Source organism: Pristiophorus japonicus, chromosome 13 (assembly GCF_044704955.1).
Source record: "Pristiophorus japonicus isolate sPriJap1 chromosome 13, sPriJap1.hap1, whole genome shotgun sequence".
Lineage (NCBI taxonomy): Eukaryota > Metazoa > Chordata > Chondrichthyes > Pristiophoridae > Pristiophorus > Pristiophorus japonicus.
Genome location: NC_091989.1, coordinates 60,166,526 through 60,187,212, shown reverse-complemented (window position 1 = coordinate 60,187,212; position 20,687 = coordinate 60,166,526). Strand labels below are relative to the sequence as shown.

The 20,687-nt window shown below is 42.4% G+C and overlaps 1 protein-coding gene across 9 annotated transcripts in view; it reads right to left on the bottom strand.

The window, feature by feature from the left end:
• LOC139278597 (caldesmon, smooth muscle-like) overlaps nucleotides 1–20,687 on the bottom strand; it is a 242,243-nt gene that overhangs the window by 12,655 nt on the left and 208,901 nt on the right. For 8 of the 9 annotated variants that reach the window (XR_011596315.1, XR_011596314.1, XM_070897545.1 and 5 more), the window contains 5 exons: nucleotides 20,252–20,392; nucleotides 13,133–13,176; nucleotides 12,956–13,037; nucleotides 9,553–9,696; nucleotides 7,041–7,136 (listed from right to left, as the gene is read on the bottom strand). Coding sequence is in view for 7 of the 9 variants with exons in the window: in XM_070897545.1 (XP_070753646.1) it covers nucleotides 7,041–7,136; nucleotides 9,553–9,696; nucleotides 12,956–13,037; nucleotides 13,133–13,176; nucleotides 20,252–20,392 (507 nt within the window). In the remaining 2 variants the exon portion in view is untranslated. The remainder of the gene's footprint in view (nucleotides 1–7,040; nucleotides 7,137–9,552; nucleotides 9,697–12,955; nucleotides 13,038–13,132; nucleotides 13,177–20,251; nucleotides 20,393–20,687) is intronic. The other variant, XM_070897551.1, reaches the window with a different exon arrangement.

The following is a 20,687-nucleotide window of genomic DNA, read 5'->3' as shown; positions in this document are numbered from 1 at the left end:
GCCTTTGACTGGCCAGTAATGGATGGACTTCTGCAAGGCAGAACTAACCCGACCAGATTTTTATCGCCCTTCCTCTCCAAGGTGAAGCTTCGCTGCCACCAACTAAAAACTGGCAAAACAGACCAATTGGAACAGGGGAGTTAGAATCTCAGTTGAAGCTAGGATTCAAACCTGTGGTCTCAGTCAGTGATGTGTTCCTCATAGCTAAATATCTCCACCAGCTACAACAAAATGTTACACACAGTGCAGATAAATCCTCATGTATGTAATTTATTACTAAACTTCAATTTGACCCCTGATTCGGCCAATACCAGTATACCCAGCCCTGCCATACGTAAGACTGGTTGTGTGGGACTTTGGTTTCTCCCCCCAACATAACCTGTGTAGACTGCATATATTTATTATTCCCTTGGACTGAAACACTGCACAAGACTAACTGGTGTGTAAAGGTCTTCACCGTGACCCACTAATCAATGTCAGCGGCTGCAGTTTTCAAGGAATGAAATGAGCCAGCACCAGGACCGAGACTACCCACGGACATAACAGAGCACAAGTCATTGCCCGCGCAACAGAATTGAAGCAATTGTCCTTTTTCATCATTAAAATTGAGGTCAAAAGTAGAATGAATATATTGACTGTAATCTTCAGAGATGTAAATGTAAGCTACAGAGTCCTGACAGTGCAATAACACCTTCAGCTTCCATCATTAGGGAGCACTCTGAGATTTCTGTTAGCTATGATCAGTAGGGCATTACTTCATCCCTCAACTGTCATCAGTATTTCCACTATTGTGAAGTTGTTCGGATGCCTCTGACGCTTCCCTCCCTTCACCAACACACCCGGCAAAACTTCCCCCTTGGTTGCCCCTGCCCTAGCCCTGAACTCACATCTTTCTCTAGATTTTCCCCTATCTCCCATCATGCCCTCTCCGAGCTCATCCTGTCCATGAGACCCACTCCTCATCCCTCGATCTTATTCCCACCAGACTACTGATGACCCAACTTTTCATCGTGGCTCCCATGTTAGCTGGTGTTGTTAATGGTTCCCTCTCCTGGGGTACTGTCCCCCTGCTCTTCAAATGTGTCGTCATCACCCTCTCCTCAAAAAACACACCCTTGACCCCTCCTCTACCTACTGCCCCATCTCCAACCACCCTTTCCTCTCCAAAGTGCCCATCTTTCCCTCAGTTCCATATTTGAATCTCTCCAATCAGTTTTCCATTCCCACCACAGTACTAAAATGGCCCTGATCAAAGTCACAAATGACAGCATTTACGATTGCGACTGTGGTAAACTATCCCTCCTTATCCCTCTCGATCTGTCGCCTTTGAAGTGGTTGACCACACTATCCTCCTCCCACACCTCTCCACCGTCGTCCAGCTGGGTGGGACTTCCCTTGCCTGGTTCCATTCTTATCTATCCAGTCGTAGCCAGAGAATCACCTGCAATGGTTTATTTTCCTGCTCCCACACCGTTACCTCTGAAGTCCTCCAATGATCTATTCTTTGTCCCCTCCTAGTTCTCATCTACATACTGCCTCTTGGCGACCATACAGAAACAGATCAGGTTCCACATGTATGCTGATGACATTCAATTCTACCTCACCACCCCCTCTCTCGACCTCCCTCTGAATTGTCACATTGCTTGTCAGACATCCAGTATTGGATAAGCAGAAATTTCCGCCAACTAAATATTGGGAAGACCAAAGCCATTGTGTTCAGTCCCTGCCACAAATTCCATCCCCTAGCCACTGATCCCTGTCCTGAGCAACTGTCTGAGTTTAAACCAACTGCTTGCAACCTTGGTGTCATTTTGACACCGAGATGAGCTACCAACCACATATCCGCTTCATCACCAAGATTGCCTGCTTCCACCTCCATAACATCGTCCCACTCCACTTCTGCCTCAGCTCATCTGCTGCTGAAATCCTCATCCATGCCTTTGTTACCTCCCAACTTGACTATTCCAATGCTCTCCTGGCTGACCTCCCATCTTCCCCCACCCACCCCCCCCCCACCACCCCCGTCTCCCAATTCTCCCTTAAGCTTCTCCAGAACTGTTTCCCGTATCCGAACACGCACCAAGTCTCATAAATCCATTTCCTCTGTTCTTGCTGACCTGCATTGGCTCCCAGTCCCCAAATGTGTCAATTTTAAAATTCTCATCCTCATATTCAAATTCCTCCATGGCCTTGCCCCTCCCTATCTCCTAAGCTTCCAACAGCCCTAAACTCTCCGGGGACTCGGTGTTCCTCCAAATCAGGACTGTGGTTCATTCCATATTTCCTTCACTGTTGTTATATATATTTGATAAATACGCAGTATAACATCACAACTGAAATCGATGCCAATACTTTATTATTCAATTCTTTCAATTGAAGAGGTGGAAAGTTTATGTAGTACAATTTTGACTATTGTTAGCCTGCCATACAAAGCCTAGAACATCTCTTGATTGTTACGATATCTATGTTCTAAAACTGACATTTCTTCAACTGAAAACAAATAACTAAGACTCAGATCTGCGGATATATGTGTATTTACCAAAATATAGTAGAGAGCAATATCTATGTGTACATAGGATATAATGACCACTTCAATCCATAGAAAAATAAATTAGAATAGTTTTGTTTTGCACACTGCTGGATACCTCTGGCATAATTCCATTGAATTACACTATGTAGAAAAATATAATATGAATGTAATATTAAATTTTCATTGGTATGAATAAAGTTGTAATTTTATCACAGAAGTGCTTGGTATTATTCAGTCTTGCCACAACATGATGATTAATTTAACAGTATCTCACAGACCATTTTCATCAGAACTTGTCGCTGTGCTAGAGACTTGCCTGTTACATAGAGACAACCTTACTAGGAGTTTATCAGAAGCCTCAACACAGTATGGGGTAAATTTCATGAGTTGGTACCCCCTCTGTAGAGCTTTGCATGGCTGGAGTGCATGCTGGGAAACATGCGGAGATCGACAAGGCTGAATCGCAGTCCGCACAACTTTGAGTACATGACTCAGGAATTTAATAGATGGGAAACCTTGTGGATTATGAGTTGGGCGTACTGACCGCCATGCCTAACTTCCCATAGGAACAGGAGTAGGCCATTCAGCCCCTCGAACCTGTTCTGCCATTCAATCAGATCATGGCTGATCTGTATCTTAACTCCATTTACTCGGTGCGCCCAATTCACAGTCCACAAGATTTTCCATCCATTAAATATCTGATTCGTTCTTTGGCATAAAATTATTGCCTTGGCCAAACCAAAGTCAACAGCAAAGCATTTCTGACCCCTCTTTCCTCACCAACTATACAAATGGCATTTTACATGGTGCTTGTTATATAAGCTACACCCTTCAATCAGTTAACAAATCTGCATTTGTAACATGGACCAAATGATAGCTCCTCAACTGAAGTAATGTTCTCTGTTTTTCAGCTTTGCTGCATGCATTCTATATACATATATTATCCTTGTTACTGACACCAGCACAGATAGTGCTGAGATGAAAAGACAACCAACTACCACAGGATTGGTATAGAGCAGCCTACAAGCATAGACTTACTTTTTAATATTGCTGGCTAACTGATTAATGAATAGTTTGTTTCTTAAACAAAAATACCAACGGATATGAATAAGAAATAGGGAGAACAATTCTTGTGATGAAAATCAAAGGCTATTAAGTATTTTACTCTTGAACTCCTTCATCTTAAACACTGAAAGAACCACTTTGATCTGCCCACGTGCCCATGAAAGATACAAACCAATACATTTATGACTTAAACTACTCGGCTTTCAGTAATATACAGTCAAGCCTTGTTGACGCAAACCTGTTTGGATCGGCAAAATAGTTCCTTTTATCAAACGTTCAACAACTGAGATCAGGGCTCCATGAATTCTGTGGCAGTTCGAGGTCAATTTTCGCAGTACCCCAACTAAATTCTACATAGGAACAGGAGTAGGCCATTCAGTCCCTCGAGCCTGTTCTGCCATTCAATTAGATCATGACTGATCTTAGCTCCATCTACCCGCCTTGGTTCTGTATCCCTTAATACTCTTGCCTAATGAAAATCTATCAATCTCAGTTTTGACATTTTCAATTGACCTCTAGCCTCAATAGCTTTCACCTTTCACCTGGCCAGGAGAGACAGCTAGGTAGGAGGTAGCAGCTAAGTATTAATGAGTAGGCAACCAATACCTAGCATAGGCCCTAATTTTAACTCCTGGTGATTCCCCACTCAGGCCCGAGTTAAAATTACAATCGGATCTCAATGATGTCATCGGGCTGCAACATGCATATGTAAAGAAGGACCCTGTTGGCTCTAGGCGTGTGTCCTAACTGCTTGCTCAGGAGAGCGGGTTAAAATTGCAGATGTTGCGATCATGGCGGCTTTTGGACAGGCAAGAGCCAGAGCGATTTTAACTGCCAGGTTTCTGCTGAGGGAGTAGGGTTAAAATCACCCCCTTTTGAATCAGAATGGTGCCAGTTAACACCAGTCATTTAATTCCCATTGATTTCCAATTCAATAATCCTCATGCCTTTCACACTTTGCACATTTACCTACTACATTGGATCCAGTGCTTCTGCACATTCACATAATTAAGAAGTTGAAATCAATGGATTTACATAATCCCATGCACTTCTCACCTTGCCCACTTTGACTTCCGTTGAATTATACAATGTGTGTCATGTATAGACAATAAGGAGCTTCGTACAAGTGGAGATTAAAGGATTGTTGCCACCTGATGTCCATGAGAGTTACACCAGGCAGTAATACTGGAACACTAGGTGTTGGTATTGGTACCCTGGGTATTAATACAGCAGGTACACTGAGCATTGCTACACTGAGTATTGAGGTATCAAGTGTTAGTACTGGTGCACCAGGTATTGGAATACGACATATTGATATTGCTTCGCCAGGTGTTGGTACTAGATGTTGGTGTAGATACATGAGGTGTTGGGCACTGGTACACCAGGTACTGATACGCTCGGTATTGGTGCTGGTACATCAGATATTAGTATTGATGCACCAGGTGTTGGCACTGCTACAATAGGTATTAGCATTGGTACATGAGATATCGGTACATTAGGTATTAGTATTGATATACCCAGTGTTGGCATTGCTACACCAGGTACTGGTATGAACCACTGTTCATTATGGAGATACTAGCAAGATTAGAGAAATGTGTTTTAATTTCAATTCATCTCTCCGTATAATTCAACTTTCTTGTGTTTCTCTTAACTTCCTCTGCTATTTCTTGGTCAATGGCTGGTGTTGCTATCTGGCTGTTTTCTTGTTAGTTTTTCATGTTGCGGTCTTCAGTATACAATATTTTATGTAAAACTAGCCACTGTTTCAGAGTTAAAACTGTCGACTTTCAACTGACGACAGTTTCAGAAATCTGGGGCGGTGAAAAGGCGTCGAGAGAGTTGGGCATTAATCTGAGCTATTGAATTATTAATAGGGTTGTCAAATTTGGCTAATGCCTTTGTTAGTTGAATTCTGATTACTTTTTCCTTGGGTTTATTATGTCCTGGATGTAGAATTAAAAACCCTGCATTGTATCGGTCGGTAAAGTGCATGTTGTTTGTGGCACCATTATTGAGAATTATACAAAAAGTGCAAAAGTGATGAGAGGGATGTTAAAGGGAGGATTTTTGCAACAAGTTTAAAAAAAAATTAAGATGAAAGCTATGAACAATGTGAACCATATCAGAGGTACTGATACGTACCATAGAATACTGGAGGCGAATGTACACAGAGAAATATCACAGTGGGTTTCAATCTTGGTTGCTATAAGGCAATACCTGCATTTATATAGTGCCTTTCACAACCACCAGACAACTCAAAGCTCTTTACAGCCAATGAAGTACTTTTGGAGTATCATTGTTGTAATGTAGGAAATGTGGCAGCTAATTTGCAAACAGCAAGCTCCCACAAACAGTATTGTGATAATGACCAGATAAACAGTTTTTTTGTTATGTTAATTGAGCGATAAATATTGACCAGGACACCAGGGATAACTCCCCTGCTCTTCTTCAAAATAGTGCGATGGGATCTTTTAGGTCCACTTGAGAGAGCAGATGGGACCTCGGTTTAACGTCTCATCCGAAAGACGGCACCTTTGACAGCACTCCCTCAGCATAGATTTTTTTGTGCTCAAGTTCCTGGAGTGGGACTTGAATTCACAATCTTCTGACTCAGAGGTGAGATGCTATCCACTGAGTCACAGCTGACACTATAGCAAAGCATCTTTAGATATTCCAATCAAAACAACACTGCAAAAATGAAAATGAAACTTTCAGCAAAGTCCAAGTTAATTTTCATTCCTGACGCACGGTGTCAATGAATGACGCAAGCACAGCAATATCCCGCTAATTCAGCAACAGAAAACATGGACGCTGTTGTCTCAGAAATATTGCATCTTTCAATTTGGAGATTCTGTTCTAAGTGTTTTCGAAAAACATATTTGCTGGTGAGTCTCTTAGCAACTTGTATTCCATGCTGTAGAAAGTCATTTATTTTTATTTCTTAAGCTAATGTGGACAGACTGAAAAGAAAGCCAAGCACAAAAGATTGGATTTTTGTATTTTTTTGCAATTTCAAGGCAGTCCCCATTTGATACTGATGTTGAGAGTTAAAAATATTTCCCTTCTTGTTCCTGCCCTCCCTTCCCCCAAGTTAGCCATTTCATGCTATCTTCCTCAGTTAATGAGGGTGCAATAGTGTACCCAGGCACATGTGCCAACCTGTTGTCAATGTTCACCCTTGGCAGATGGACTTACCAGAAGTTGTATTCAAATTATTCGGCATGGGATACCCCTCTCCCAGCCAGTCTTCCCCCCTACCCACACAACTTGGCGGAGACTGGGAATAACTGGCCCTCTGGGAGAAACCCAGGCAGAAAGATCAGCACAGGCCACGTTTGCAAGTTGGGCCTCCTAGTTCAACGCGGAACGCTCTACAGGTCTAGCCGCCAGGTTACCTTGAGATGAGAAGTTTGTTTGAAAAGCAGTGAAGAGGTGGGCAACTTACTGAGGGTTTAGACGCAGGTGATTTGTTTGTTTCAGGAGTTTTGGTGAGCCACTGGTTGATTCGACCGGCAACGCCCACTTTCAGGCCCGCTACCTCCTACAAGGATAGCCATAAACAGAATCGTGTGAAGCATTATGTGATTGCATGCAAGTTTCGCTAGGATTTAAACGCTCGTCACCACAACGTACAGGACAGTGGAAGAATTACTTAGATCGTTTCCTGAAACATTCTCTGCCCGTTAGGAATCAGAACATGTTAAGACTATAACTTAGATCTGATAAATTTATTTTTCAAATACTCAAATTAATGCACAAACCTAGTACAACTGTACATCACCTAAAGGGTACTGTTGTCAAGTATTTTTTGTTTCCAAGAATAAAAACTTGTATATAAAAAATATCCAAGATTTTATGAACATGTTCGCTGCTTCTGTATTTTGTAGTGAAATTATTTTGGGGTAGTTCCAAAAGTGTGATACACCTGTTCCTTTGAAGCACTCCAAGAATATATTTAGTGTAAGAATTGCATTCTAAATATTGCTACCATCATGGATACTCCTGAACCACCTATTGGTTTAACACAAAATAATTCTCGACCATAAGCCAGGTACTCCCGACAATGCATCTTGAAAGTTTGTAACGTTTACACCAAGATGTTCTGAGCATAATGCACATAACTCTGGCAGTTGTGGGTGGAAAGCCTACTCAGTCGGTATTCCCAGGTATTTAATTATCAGTTTATATTAGCTACAGCGATTGTTTAATTTCAGGAACTCTACTTGCTGTGAACCATTTGGCACAACAGTCGCGCGTCTAAACCCAAATCAGAAGGCTTCCTGTTCAAATCACATTGGGGGTCACAGCATTTTCAGAGCGGCTCAAGGTCCTATTGACTCGTTTTATATCGGAGCATTGTATTTGAGATGGGTTGTTCAGTGTTTATGGTAATTGGCAAAAGAACCAGAGGCAAAATGAGAAAACACATTTTTTTGTAGCGAGTTGTTATGATCTGGAATGCACTGTTTTTTGATACATTCACAGGATGTGGGCGTCACTGGCAAGGTAGGCATTTATTGCCCATCCCAAATTGCCCTTGGGAAGGTGATGGTGAGCCGCCTTCTTGAACCGTTGCAGTCCGTGTGGTGAAGGTACTCCCACAGTGCTGTTAGGGAGGGAGTTCCAGGATTTTGACCCAGTGACGATGAAGGAACAGCGATATATTTCCAAGTCAGAATCTGCTTCCACCACTCTTCCACTGCCTAAAAGGACAGTGGAATCAGATTCAATAATAACTTTCAAAAGAAATTAGATAAATACTTGAAAACGAAAAATGTATAGGCCTACAGGGAAAGAGCAGGGGAGTGGAATTAATTGGCTAGCTCTTTCAAATAGCCGCCACAGGCATGATGGGCCGAATGGCCTCTTTCTGTGCTGTATCATTATTGGCATGTTTTTTACTGTCATTGTTTATTTTTTGAAAGTGCAAGTTCCTCTTGCTGTCTGTTATATTCATCATTAATACCAAGAGTGAATCTTAAAATGTTGGATATTAAAGGACCAGAAATCAGTTTTCATATTCCTAAACAATTTAGCTTTCCATTCCAAACTCTGTCTTCCTCTCGATCACCTACCCCAATTTATCAGTCATGTCAAAGGTTCCTGATGCGAAATCTCACAGGAGTTTAAAAATATATCATGGCACGATTAACAAGGTGCGCATTAAGTGTGCAAGTACCAGCCCAGATATCATAAAGGAATTTTATATACTGCGATTCACAATTTAGGGATAAACCCTGGGGATTTCAGGCAACTTTGAACTAATGCAATTCTTCATTTTTATAAGTTGTGGTGGAGGCAGTTTTTGGACTCTCTCTGTTTCACAGGATTGGTCAAATCTTTTTTCATCAATGAATATAGAGAGAACCAACATATATAGTCACCAGTACATTCAATAGACTGGTTTTATGAAGAATGATGCTGTGGCGTTAAGCAAATTTTCACTGTGTAACTCTTTAACCCAGAGATGTTCATAATGTAAAAAGGCTTTGCAGTCCGTTGGTATGTGTATGACACTGCTCAGTCCATACCAGTTTGGAACCAATACTGTTGTTATCCTCACAAAATGAAAACCGTAGAATCATGTCTTTAAATTATTGATCCATTATCAATTATAAACCAGAAGAAACTTTATTCAACAGCTAAACAAATTTCAATTAAATTGCCTTTCTTAAAGATAATTGAAAAAAATTGAAGAGCGTCATGGAAATACAAGCACACTCTCCGCTCTCCACAGATACAGGACTGACAGTGTCACAAAGTATCCATGGGATAAAGAGTTAAAAACGCATGACACATATATCAAGAACAAAAACAGCTGTGCAGTAAATCTGTGAGCAGTTTCATGCAAGTGTCAGCACATTGATTTGACACGATCCGTATCAGGCTGTTGTCCTACCTACATTCTATTTCAGTATGATCTGATTGGGCAGGAAGATCCCAAAGAGATACCTTACCTTGTTCGGTGTACCCTTATTAGTTGGAGAAGGAGAACTATAGACATCACCAGTTTCCCACATGCTCTTTATGTTCCGCACTCCCTCAGCTGTCAGTGGGAGATCTGAAGCGGACGTCTTGCCCCCTTTAGTAGCTTTGGCACCCTAAATGTAGACAATAGTGACCTGAGTCCTCTCACAAAACAGTTGAGTAGGTAAATGTACAAGTAGTAATGTCAAAATAGATTGCAGTGGCCACAACATTAACATGAACAGCTTCTGAATTGATAAAATATCTGATAATGTACTTAGGATTTCCCTGCAATCCACTTGAAATATATCTTTGCTAACAGTTCAGGAACTATGTCCAAATGAGGTTAATACACGATTGTGCACAAAGCTCCACTAATGATGAGATCAAGCTGTAGGCTGTAGCCTAATCTCGGGGTTTACATGATGTGGATGAACCGCTAAAACTGCACTTTTCATCAGTTCAAATGTAATTTAAAGCCCTGGATTTTATTACGTTACCAGCCGCACAACTACCTCCATGGTATTCATTGACATTATGTGATTTTACAACGTTCTTTTCTAGATTATCAAGGGGGCAGTCAGCAAATTATTTTGAAAGTCATTATCCAAGATTCAGTTACTATGATCATTTAACTGCAAAACAAATAGTAACATTTTGCATCACCAATTTTCTGTTAATTGATGTATTCTGGGAAGATAGGGGCTTATTTTGTTGATGTCACTAACAGTCTTAACAAATCTGGGAGTATTGCTGCATCTTAACCCCCAAAACCGGGTGGGTTGGGGTTGGGTGAGATGTTCAAACTTTAAAAATCTCAAACCCAACCTCAATTCAATGCTCCTAGGAGGCAGGTCGCCAATGAAACATTTCAACGAGGGTGGCAGCTTCTGATTTCACCTGCTTTGCAGGTTTAACCCTGCCCGGATAGGTTTCCCAGGCCTCAGGAAACCTGGCAGCTGAAGGGAGCTTTGGGGAGAAGTTAAATGCTTCCCCTAGCCCCCCCCGCCCTCCGATTAGATGCCCCCCTTCTCGTGGGTCGGGGATAGGACCCGGGATGGGAATCGGAATCAGACACCCCCCACTGGGGTTGCACCCACCCCCTTGTCAGGGATCGGACCCCGGCGCTCCCACTAGCAGCAGCAGGCAACTTACCTGTGGCCTCCTCCAGAGTTCTTCCCGGCCGACTGAAAGCCAAGCTTGTCAATCAGACTGACTTCTGGGCGGGGCACTTGTCAAAGCAAAACTACGCACACTGTGGAGTCAAGACCCCACAGCATACGGGGAAACCCAAACTTCCGGGTTTCCCGACAGAAAATCCGCCTACGCAGTCCGCCACTGTCACGATTCGAGCCATCATGCCTATACTCTACAGTGGAATAGAGGTTACACAATGGTGTCAGGAAGTTACAGTGTGGTGCACGATCATGTATGATTTATTGTTTGTAATTCACCACTATCTCCATATATCTAGACCTGGCTCGGCTTATGAACCCTAAAATGTGCTGTAATCTAATCTTTTTGGAGGCGAATGTTCCATACATGTGAAGCAACTTTGACAACATAGAAAAGAACATTGTAAAATTACATATTGACAATGGATATCATGGAGTGAGTTACAAAGTGATGTATTCGAATGAAGGAGTTTAAATGATATTTTAACCAATGGAAAATGCAGCTTTATCAGTTGATGCACATCACCTAATCCCCACGATTCAGTTGCAACTTTTGGCTTGGCCTCTGACATTATCTGTATCATCAGGAAAGTGCCAGTGTCTTTGTAACTTTGCGCACGTATTATCCTCATTTGTGACACCATTCACAAGGCATTACCACGGATACTAAGTGTTGCAATCCATTGGAGGGTAATGTGTTTGGGGCACGAGTATATGTTTATGGAATGTCGTTGTTCATGTCAAGGAGCTTGGTGGGCAGGGGGAAAGTAAAGTCGGGGGGTTCGGGGGGGAAGGGGGAAGTAGAATTGGCAGAGCAAGCCAACAGAGACAGAACAGAGAGAATGGGAGAGTGAGCTAATATAGAAAAACAACAGATAGAATTAGAGAGTGAGCCAGAATAGAGGAACAACAGACAGAATTAAATAGTGAGGCAGATAGAGACAGAACAGAACAGAGGGAATGAAAGAGTGAGCCAGATAAGAGAGAATTAGAGAGGATCAGGGCAGTGAGAATAGGACAGTGAGCCAGACAAAGATAATGGGAGTGGTCAGGACAGAATGAGGTTAGGACAGTGAGAATAGGACAGAATGAGGTTAGGACAGTGAGAATAGGACAGAATGAGGTTAGGACAGTGAGAATAGGACAGAATGAGGTTAGGACAGTGAGAATAGGACAGAATGGGGTTAGGACAGTGAGAATAGGACAGAATGAGGTTAGGACAGTGAGAATAGGACAGAATGAGGTTAGGACAGTGAGAATAGGACAGAATGAGGTTAGGACAGTGAGAATAGGACAGAATGAGGTTAGGACAGTGAGAATAGGACAGTGAGCCAGACAGAGATAATGGAAGTGGGTCAGGACAGAATGAGGTTAGGACAGTGACTGAAGCTACCTCAGAAGAACATAATATGGCAGTCAGTACAGCGTGAGGTCCTATGGATTACAACTCTAACACAGGAATAGAACTGGGTAAGGGCTTATGCAACAATAACTTGCATTTATATAGCACCTTTACATAGTAAAATGTCCCTAGGCGCTTCACAGGAGCATTATCAGACAAAATGTGATGCTGAGTTATATAGTGAGATAGTAGAACAGCTGGCCAAAAGCTTGGTCAAAGAGGTAGGTTTTAAGAAGCATCTTAAAAGGAGGAGAGAGCAGTAGAGAGGTGGAGAGATTTAGGGAGGGAGTTCCAGAGCTGAAGGCACGGAAGCTAACGGTTGAGCAATCAACATTTTTGGATGAGCTCAAGTTTACAGAAGGTGCATGATGGGAAGGTGACCAGGAGAGCATAGGAATGGTCGAGCCTGGAGGTTAACAAAGGCAGAGATGAGGGTTTCAGCAGCAGATGAGCTGAAGCAGGGTGGAGACAGGCAACATTACGGAGGTAAAGGTATTAACATTACAGGATAAGAGATTATGCATTAACCTTCTAACACTGAAATAGTACAAGCATTTCAGACTCACTATTTATTGCTAAAAAAAAACAACACATTTGGGAATTAATTTTTAAAAATTGATTATTATACCAAGGTTTGAATGTATAACGCTATTTCAAGTATTGTACTGTAAAGTTTTCATTGCCTTAAAGAAAAACTTGATACTTTCCTGGACATTTACATTTTTTAATGCAGAATTTAAAATCGCAGAATTTACGTACTGTAACTGGTTAAGAAAATTTGAGAATATCATGCGGATAATTGTTCTGGAACCTCACCTCAATTGCACTGGTATACTGCTCCAATTTACTGTCAATCTTGGAGACACCCAACACTGGACGTGCAGTCTTGGTGGTAGTGCTGTGAATACAATTGAGTTTACAGTATTAATGGTCCTTAACAAACAAGTACATTTTTTTTTTAAATTGGCATAAAGATACTATTACAGATTGTACCTCTTTTTTGCTGATTTATTCAAAAAATCTGCCCTTTCACCGATCTGAAAATAAAATGTGGAAAGAAAGATTTGTAATTCAGGTGATGGCAAAGCTAAGCAGAGAAAATGGGAAATAATTTACACACAAAAGCCACTGCATCGTCGGTAACAAGCTCACACCCGATCAGATTCAGTGAGAGAGCAAACAGAAACATATTGAGCCAGTATGGTGTGGCGATATTGGGCAGCTTTCCGCTGACGCACTGTGTACAGAGTGTAACATGGACCTCCGGCAATTTTAAATTGCCAAAAACAGAAAAGAAACCTTCATCCTGAGGACTGCAACGGTCTCTCGGATGATCGGTAATAGAATTAAAAATCTTTCAGAAGCCAGTTTTCCCGGGATTAAAATCATATTTGTACAGTGGGTCAGAGTTGCAATCTTCTGTCAATTTCCATACCTAATAATATGTAATTTAAATGCCTCTCATTTTGAGGCCACAAACTGAAATAAGTTTGAGAGGGGTGAATTAGCCATCTGCTGGTTGCCACACTGAAAGGCCTGGAGACATGCAGACTGGGGGAAGTTTAATGATTTAGTGCTCTTGGTGCAGGATTTTGTGTGATGGAGGGTATGTCTTTCGATTAATTCCAACAGATTTAAAATCACACGGGCCCTGGATTGGGCCTTGGCTCCTCAATTCCCAACAGCATAAATTCACTGCTCACACGAAGTCCCAGAGGGGAGCTGAACTCAAAGAGAGCACAGGTCAGGGAATGCCACTACAGTGCTGTCTCTGTGATCGAGTGGAACTCCCCACGGGCTGTGTAACTGGGTGAATTTACCTTTATACACTGCTGTGAGGTAAAGCTCTGCACTGCCAGTACTAAATCAAAAAACTTACCCCACTAAAGGAATCTCTATTTTTCAACTTTCCACCATACAGCAATCCAGATCATAACTCAAAGTCGATACATAAGATGACACTTATGACCCTGCATTACTGTATTCATAAATGGACAACATTTTCTCTGTGTTATATGAATTTTTGTGAACGGTACAGGGAAAAATTAAAATGTTACCTTTTGAAAAAAAAAGGTTTTGCTTCAGAGACATCATTTATAGGAGATTTTCTTTCAGGAATTAAACCATGACCTTACCTGGGTGTCGCTGCAGAAAGCTGTTCAAGTATCGTGAGGAATCATTCCAATTTTAATGCAATTAGAGGGTCTGAGGTTACATCTTTTGGAACCCCTACCCCAGAGAAAGGCCACAATGTCTCATGATCATGTAGCTGTTTACTTATAGTAATATTATTTTATTCAGTTCTTCTTGGGGTAAATTCACCATCATCACCATCAGAGGCAGTCCCTCATATCGAGGATGACTTGCTTCCATGCCAAAAAGGAATGAGTTTGCAGGTGTTTCAATGAAGGACCTAATATTCTAGGTCCCGAATTACATCTTGAAGGGTGGAAGATGTGTGGATTTTTTTAACGTGTGGTGGCCGTTGCACACCAGCCACCACACGGGCTTGACAGAGCTGGGTCTTGGTCCAATGGCAAGGATTAGCCAAGACGGCTGGAGACGGACCTAGTGCGCACACATATCGCAGTGTGGGCTGGCCTGTGCTGCCCCTGGGCCCTCGCCTCTTCTGGGCCCCTAACTCACGCCTCTCCTGGGCCCCGATCACGCGCCACTCCTGCTGTACCTGCCCACGCTCCAATCAGCAACCTGGGCCTTGGTGATGTCCAATGCAGTCGCTCTCTTCACAATCCAATATTCTCAGTGGTAAGCGGTACAGATCTGAGAATCTGTGCTGCAGTGTTTCAACCTGGTCTCTAACCTGCACTCCCTTCAAGTGCATGTCTCTGTTGGGAGGGCGGGATTGGTGAATTGACCCTGTTATCCCCACAACGAGTGTTGCACGTCAGATTCAGGTGCATTTTAAAAGGTGTTATTTTACGGAATGCCTGAAGATGGTGCCACTGTGGGTGAAACCGACTCTGTGCTCAGCAGTGCCATCAAGAGACACTTGGTGCTACTGCATGATTCTGTATTGTGCATGTTTGTACAGGTATTGCACACTCCTGACTATTTCTAACAAGTTTACTGTACATCCAAAACAAGGCCACGAATCAGATGTCAAAATGGGGCCCGAGCAACAGGCTGTATAAGCATAACGGCATGCGTCTCCTCACATCACCTGACCCTGCAAGGTGATTCTCTGCCTCAAATGAAGAATACGTCGATAGAAAACAATTTGAAAATCTAATTGTTCACATTAGTTGCTGATACTCGTGGCAGAATTAAAACATTTGTTCAATACAGAATATTCCACTTGCTCACTGATCTATCTAACCTGCTGTAGCTCAGTACTCCTGAGCTTTGAGTGCTGGCTGCTAAGGAACTTTCACTATCACACACAACCCCTCGACCTACTGAAGATAATGGTGGTAAACTAGAGTAAGGATAGCTGGAAGCTGTATGGTATGATGAAATTTAGAGGTCCCTTTTTCGAGTTAAAGTCTAACAGACTACAAAGACAAGACTTTGTTTCAATTATTTCATTAACCCTTTTTATATTTCAAGACCTGTTAAGTTAGGTGATAGCTAGACATAATGGGCCCTATTTAAAATTTGTGCATCCAGATTGTATTAGCATCGAATATGTTGAGCAATGCTGCATTATACGTACCGTATATTATTTCTGTACTGAGGATCTGGTGAGGAATGATCTGATAACTTAACCATGAGACCTCAGATATAAAGACGACTAGAAACATTGGTTCCTTTTTTTGTTAGAATGCAGATTATGGAGCAATATGATAGAAGTATTTCAAAATAGGAAAGGATGGGACAGGATTGATGGATGCAGACTACTGACATGGACTAATTGACTTTATCTTGTGTGTGTCTCTGTCTGTGTGTGAATGTGTTTGTGTATGTCTGTGTGCTTGTGTGTGTGTGTGTGTGTGTGTGAGTGTGTTTGTCTGTGTGTGTGTGTGATTGTGTGTGTGTGTGTTTGTCTGTGTGTGTGTGTGTGTGAGTGTGTTTGTTTGCGTGTGTGATTGTGAGTGTGTGTGTCTGTGTGTATGTGATTGTGTGTGTGAGTGTGTTTGTCTGTGTGTGTGTGTGTGATTGTCTGTGTGTGTGAGTGTGTGTCTCTGTGTGTGTGACTGTGTTTGTCTCTGTGTGAGTGTGTCTGTGTGTGAGAGTGTGTTTGTCTGTGTGTGTGTGTGTGCGCGCCTGTGTGTGTGTGAGTGTGTGTGTTTGTGTGTGATTGTCTGTGTGAGTGTGTGTGTCTGTGTGCGTGAGTGTGTGTGTGAGTGCGTGTGTCTGTGTGTGTGTGATTGTCTGTGTGTGCAAGTGTGTCTCTCTGTGTGTACGACTGTGTTTGTCTCTGTGTGAGTGTGCCTGTGTGTGTGAGTGTGTTTGTTTGTGTGCATGATTGTCTGTGTGAGTGTGTGTGTCTGTGTGAGTGCGTGTCTGTGTGCATATGTGCGAGAGTGTGTGAGTATGTATGTCTGTGTGTATGTCTGTGTGTGTGAGTGTGTGTGCCTTTGTGTGAGTGCATGTGTGTGAGTGCATGTCTGTGTGCGTGAGTGTGTATGTGTGTGTGTGTGTCTGTGTGTGAGTGTATTTGTCTGTGTGTGTGAGTGTGTCTCTCTGTGTGTGCGACTGTGTTTGTCTCTGTGTGAGTGCGTCTGTGTGTGCGAGTGTGTTTGTCTGTGTGTGTGAGTGTGTGTGTGCGCGCCTGTGTGTGTGTGAGTGTGTGTGTTTGTGTGTGATTGTCTGTGTGAGTGTGTGTGTCTGTGTGCGTGAGTGTGTGTGTGAGTGCGTGTGTCTGTGTGTGTGTGATTGTCTGTGTGTGCAAGTGTGTCTCTCTGTGTGTACGACTGTGTTTGTCTCTGTGTGAGTGTGTCTGTGTGTATGAGTGTGTTTGTTTGTGTGCGTGATTGTCTGTGTGAGTGTGTGTGTCTGTGTGAGTGCGTGTCTGTGTGCGTATGTGCGAGTGTGTGTGAGTATGTATGTCTGTGTGTATGTCTGTGTGTGTGTGTGTGTCTGTGTGTGAGTGCATGTGTGTGAGTGCATGTCTGTGTGCGTGAGTGTGTATGTGTGTGTGTGTCTGTGTGTCTGTGTGTGAGTGTATTTGTCTGTGTGTATGAGTGTGTTTGAGTGTGTGTAATTGTCTGTGTGTCTGTGTCTATCTTACAGACACTTTCAAGTAATGAGTCTGCCATTTTCTGAGCAATTATGAGGCAGAATGGTTGAGTTCTCCTCGGAAGCTGTTAGATCATTCCCCACCATATCCTCATTTAAAAAAAAATGTCAAAGTAGGCTCTAACATCAGAATGTTCTTTTCCATTGGGTACAAATTCGGATACAGTTGTGAAAGGGTTAAAGCCGACAGACTCACAGCATGCATTCAACGCAAAGAACTTTTTGAGCAAAATGTTCAATTCATGAAACAGTCTCTCTTTAGGGTTGCTTACATCAAATCAGTGGTGTCCAGTATTAAAATAATAAAGGAGCAGAGGACAGTACACAGCAACTCAGCAAAAGGTTGTATCCGCAGAGGATTATTGTATAGCAAACAGGCAAACACATACGCTAAACAGGATGCACATATAGCGGCAGATCTGAAACAATTCCAGAAAGGCAGACATGTAAACAATTGATGTTAAACTTTGGGGTGTTCTAGTCATCGAACCCAGGAAATCAGAGCTCAGCCAGAGGCTATTTAATCAGTCGCATCTGTACCGGTACTAGCTCTTCAACTGGAGCTATCTACATTCATTCCAACTCACTGCCCCTTTCCCATATCCTTTTACATTTTTATTTTCCTCATACTTATCCAATTCCCATATAAGCTATATTATAAATGTCTTTTTTTTTGGTGAACACATTTGTAAAGTCGTCTCTCTAATCTCTGTCTCAGTAGCAATTAGTGGTGAAGTATTCCATATTCTAATAACCCTCTGTGTGAAAAAAGACATTTCCTTTAACTTTCTTCTTCATTCTTTTGATAATAATCAATCTACGCCCCCTGATTACAGACTCACCAACAAATGGAAATGAGAATTTAGATTCCTCCTTAACTTTCTCCGTTGCAGTGCAAAATGCCCCTAATTTTCTGAGTCTTTCCACATAAACATTACCCTCATTCCTGGGGTCATTCTAATGAATCTTTGTTGTGCCCTTTCTATAGCTCCAATATCATTCTATTGACTATAGTGACAATTCGCTTAATATCTACTGTAATGTATGCATCTGTGAGGATGCTCACAGGTTTGTTGAGCTGTTGCGTCAGGAGTGGCTTAGCCAGTCACGTGATGTTCACAAGACTCAATAAAACCCCAGCCAGTTGGCTTCAGGAGATTCATGATGAGGCAGGTGGTTGTGAGCCTGGTGGATGAACTGGTAATGTGTAGTGTGATTGTTAAACCTTTGCTAATAAACCAACTAGTTCCTAATAGCAATGGGTTGCTATGAATTCTTAAGCAAAGAAGCCATGAAGCAAATACTTTACATCTACCCTATTTTGTGGGCATATTGATACCGTGATAGGCAGCAACAATGTGAGAATAATGTAGTTTTTCAGGCTACAAGCATGATTGCCAAAAAAAATTGAATTAAAATGAAAATAATATGATTAAAATAACCTCAGTGGAGATAGAAAGCGATTTGGACATTCTATTGCATACATTATTAAAGGTACATAAGCAATGGCATGCAGCGATAGCTAGAACAAATAGAATGTTGGGGTGTATCCATAGGACAATTGAGTATAAGACGAGGCGTACTGTTTTGTCCTTGTATAAGATCTTAGTCAGGCCGCACTTGGAATACTGTGTCCAGTTTTAGTCTTCTCACATGGTGGGTGATATTGAGGCTCTGGAAAGGGTGCAGAAGAGGGCCACTAGACTAATTCCAAGTCTGAAGTACCTTAGTTATCAAGATAGGCTAAAAGAGTTGGGACTCTTTACCTTAGAGCAGCGCAGACTATGGAGGGATATGATTGAGGTTTATAAGATAATGAAGGGAATAGACATTGTTCCAGCTGACCATTTATTTAAATAAAATAGGTAAGGCTTTCCCAGGGGGCACAAATTAAGCTGTATAAGGCTATATCTAAGTTAGATGTCAGGAGGTGGTTCTTTTCCCAGAGAACAGTAGACCTCTGGAACAAGCTGCCCTCTCATGTGGTGGATGCAGACGCACTGAATTCCTTCAAGCAAAAGCTGGAGTTGTTTCTGGCTGCGGCGGAGATTAACTCTTATAGAAGGTTGGTACTGCAAAATTTAATGTCCTGAACTAGTTTCGATCGCCTAGATAGATCGGAGAGGAATTTCCCAGATTTTTTTCCCCAAATTGGCCTGGGTTGTTTCTGTTTTTTTGTCTCTCCCAGGAGATCACATGGTTTTGGGATGGGGTGGAGTCTTTATGTTGTGATACACAAGGTATCGCAATTGTGTGGGGCAGGCTCGATAGACCAGGTGATCCTTACCTGTCCGTCATTGTTCATATTCGTATATTTTGTCAAGGACAATCAAAACAAGTGTGCTCATTGCTGCTGCTACTCACTATTACTAACATGGAAAGGCCGCCTTAATGCCCCCGGCGGAAAAAACTTCCAAACAAAGGGTAGGTGCGCCAGCTTTATGCCGGCCCTGAATTTTAGCCCCTAATACTTTATCCCAGGCTGTCTTGGCCAATAGTTGGTCAGATTTATTTTTTGAAAACATGAAGGGCAAGTTTGTATGGCTGTGCTAAGGGCATGATATCTTAATAGGATCACAGGTCAGTGATCGGGCTGGAACATTACAGCTCCGATTCTCTGGCCTGCACCTTACACTTAGAAAATAGGTGCAGGAGTAGGCCATTCAGCCCTTCGAGCCTGCACCACCATTCAATAAGATCATGACTGATCATTCACCTATAGAAACACAGGGCTTGTGAAGCCCCAACTCTGGCAGCAGAGCCTCACAAAAGTACCGCATAGTATTTCCTCCACACAATCTCGAGTACATCATTTGTGAAATATAATTGATGTTTTTAAATGAAATTCAAATATCTTTTTGTTCTACATCCCAGTAAGCAGGGTGCACATCCTGCAGCTCGTGGAGTACGTACTTTTAGGGAGGAACCGCGGGGGCTCACACATTTGAAAGGCTCTTTATCATTGGCTGTTTCAGCGTCTTCTGGCTTCTGGCGTTTCTCTGCTGCCTCTGCTCTTCGTCTCTCAATCTCTTCCTTCAGCTTCCTCTTCTCCTCCTTAAAACAAGATCAAATATTAACGTTGCAGTCAAAGGATTTGTGGGCATTTCCTACAAACAAACTGTGTCAGCTGTAGCTCAGTGGGTAGCACTCTTGCCTCTGAGTCAGAAGGTTGTGGGTTTAAGCACCACTCCAGGGACTTGAGCACAAAATCGAGGCTGACAGTCCAATGTAGTACTGAGAGAGTGCCGTACTGTCGGAGGAGCCGTCTTTTCGATGAAACATAAAACAATGGCTCCGTCTGCTCTCGCAGGTGGACGCAGAAGATTCCATGGCTCTATTTCGAAGAAGA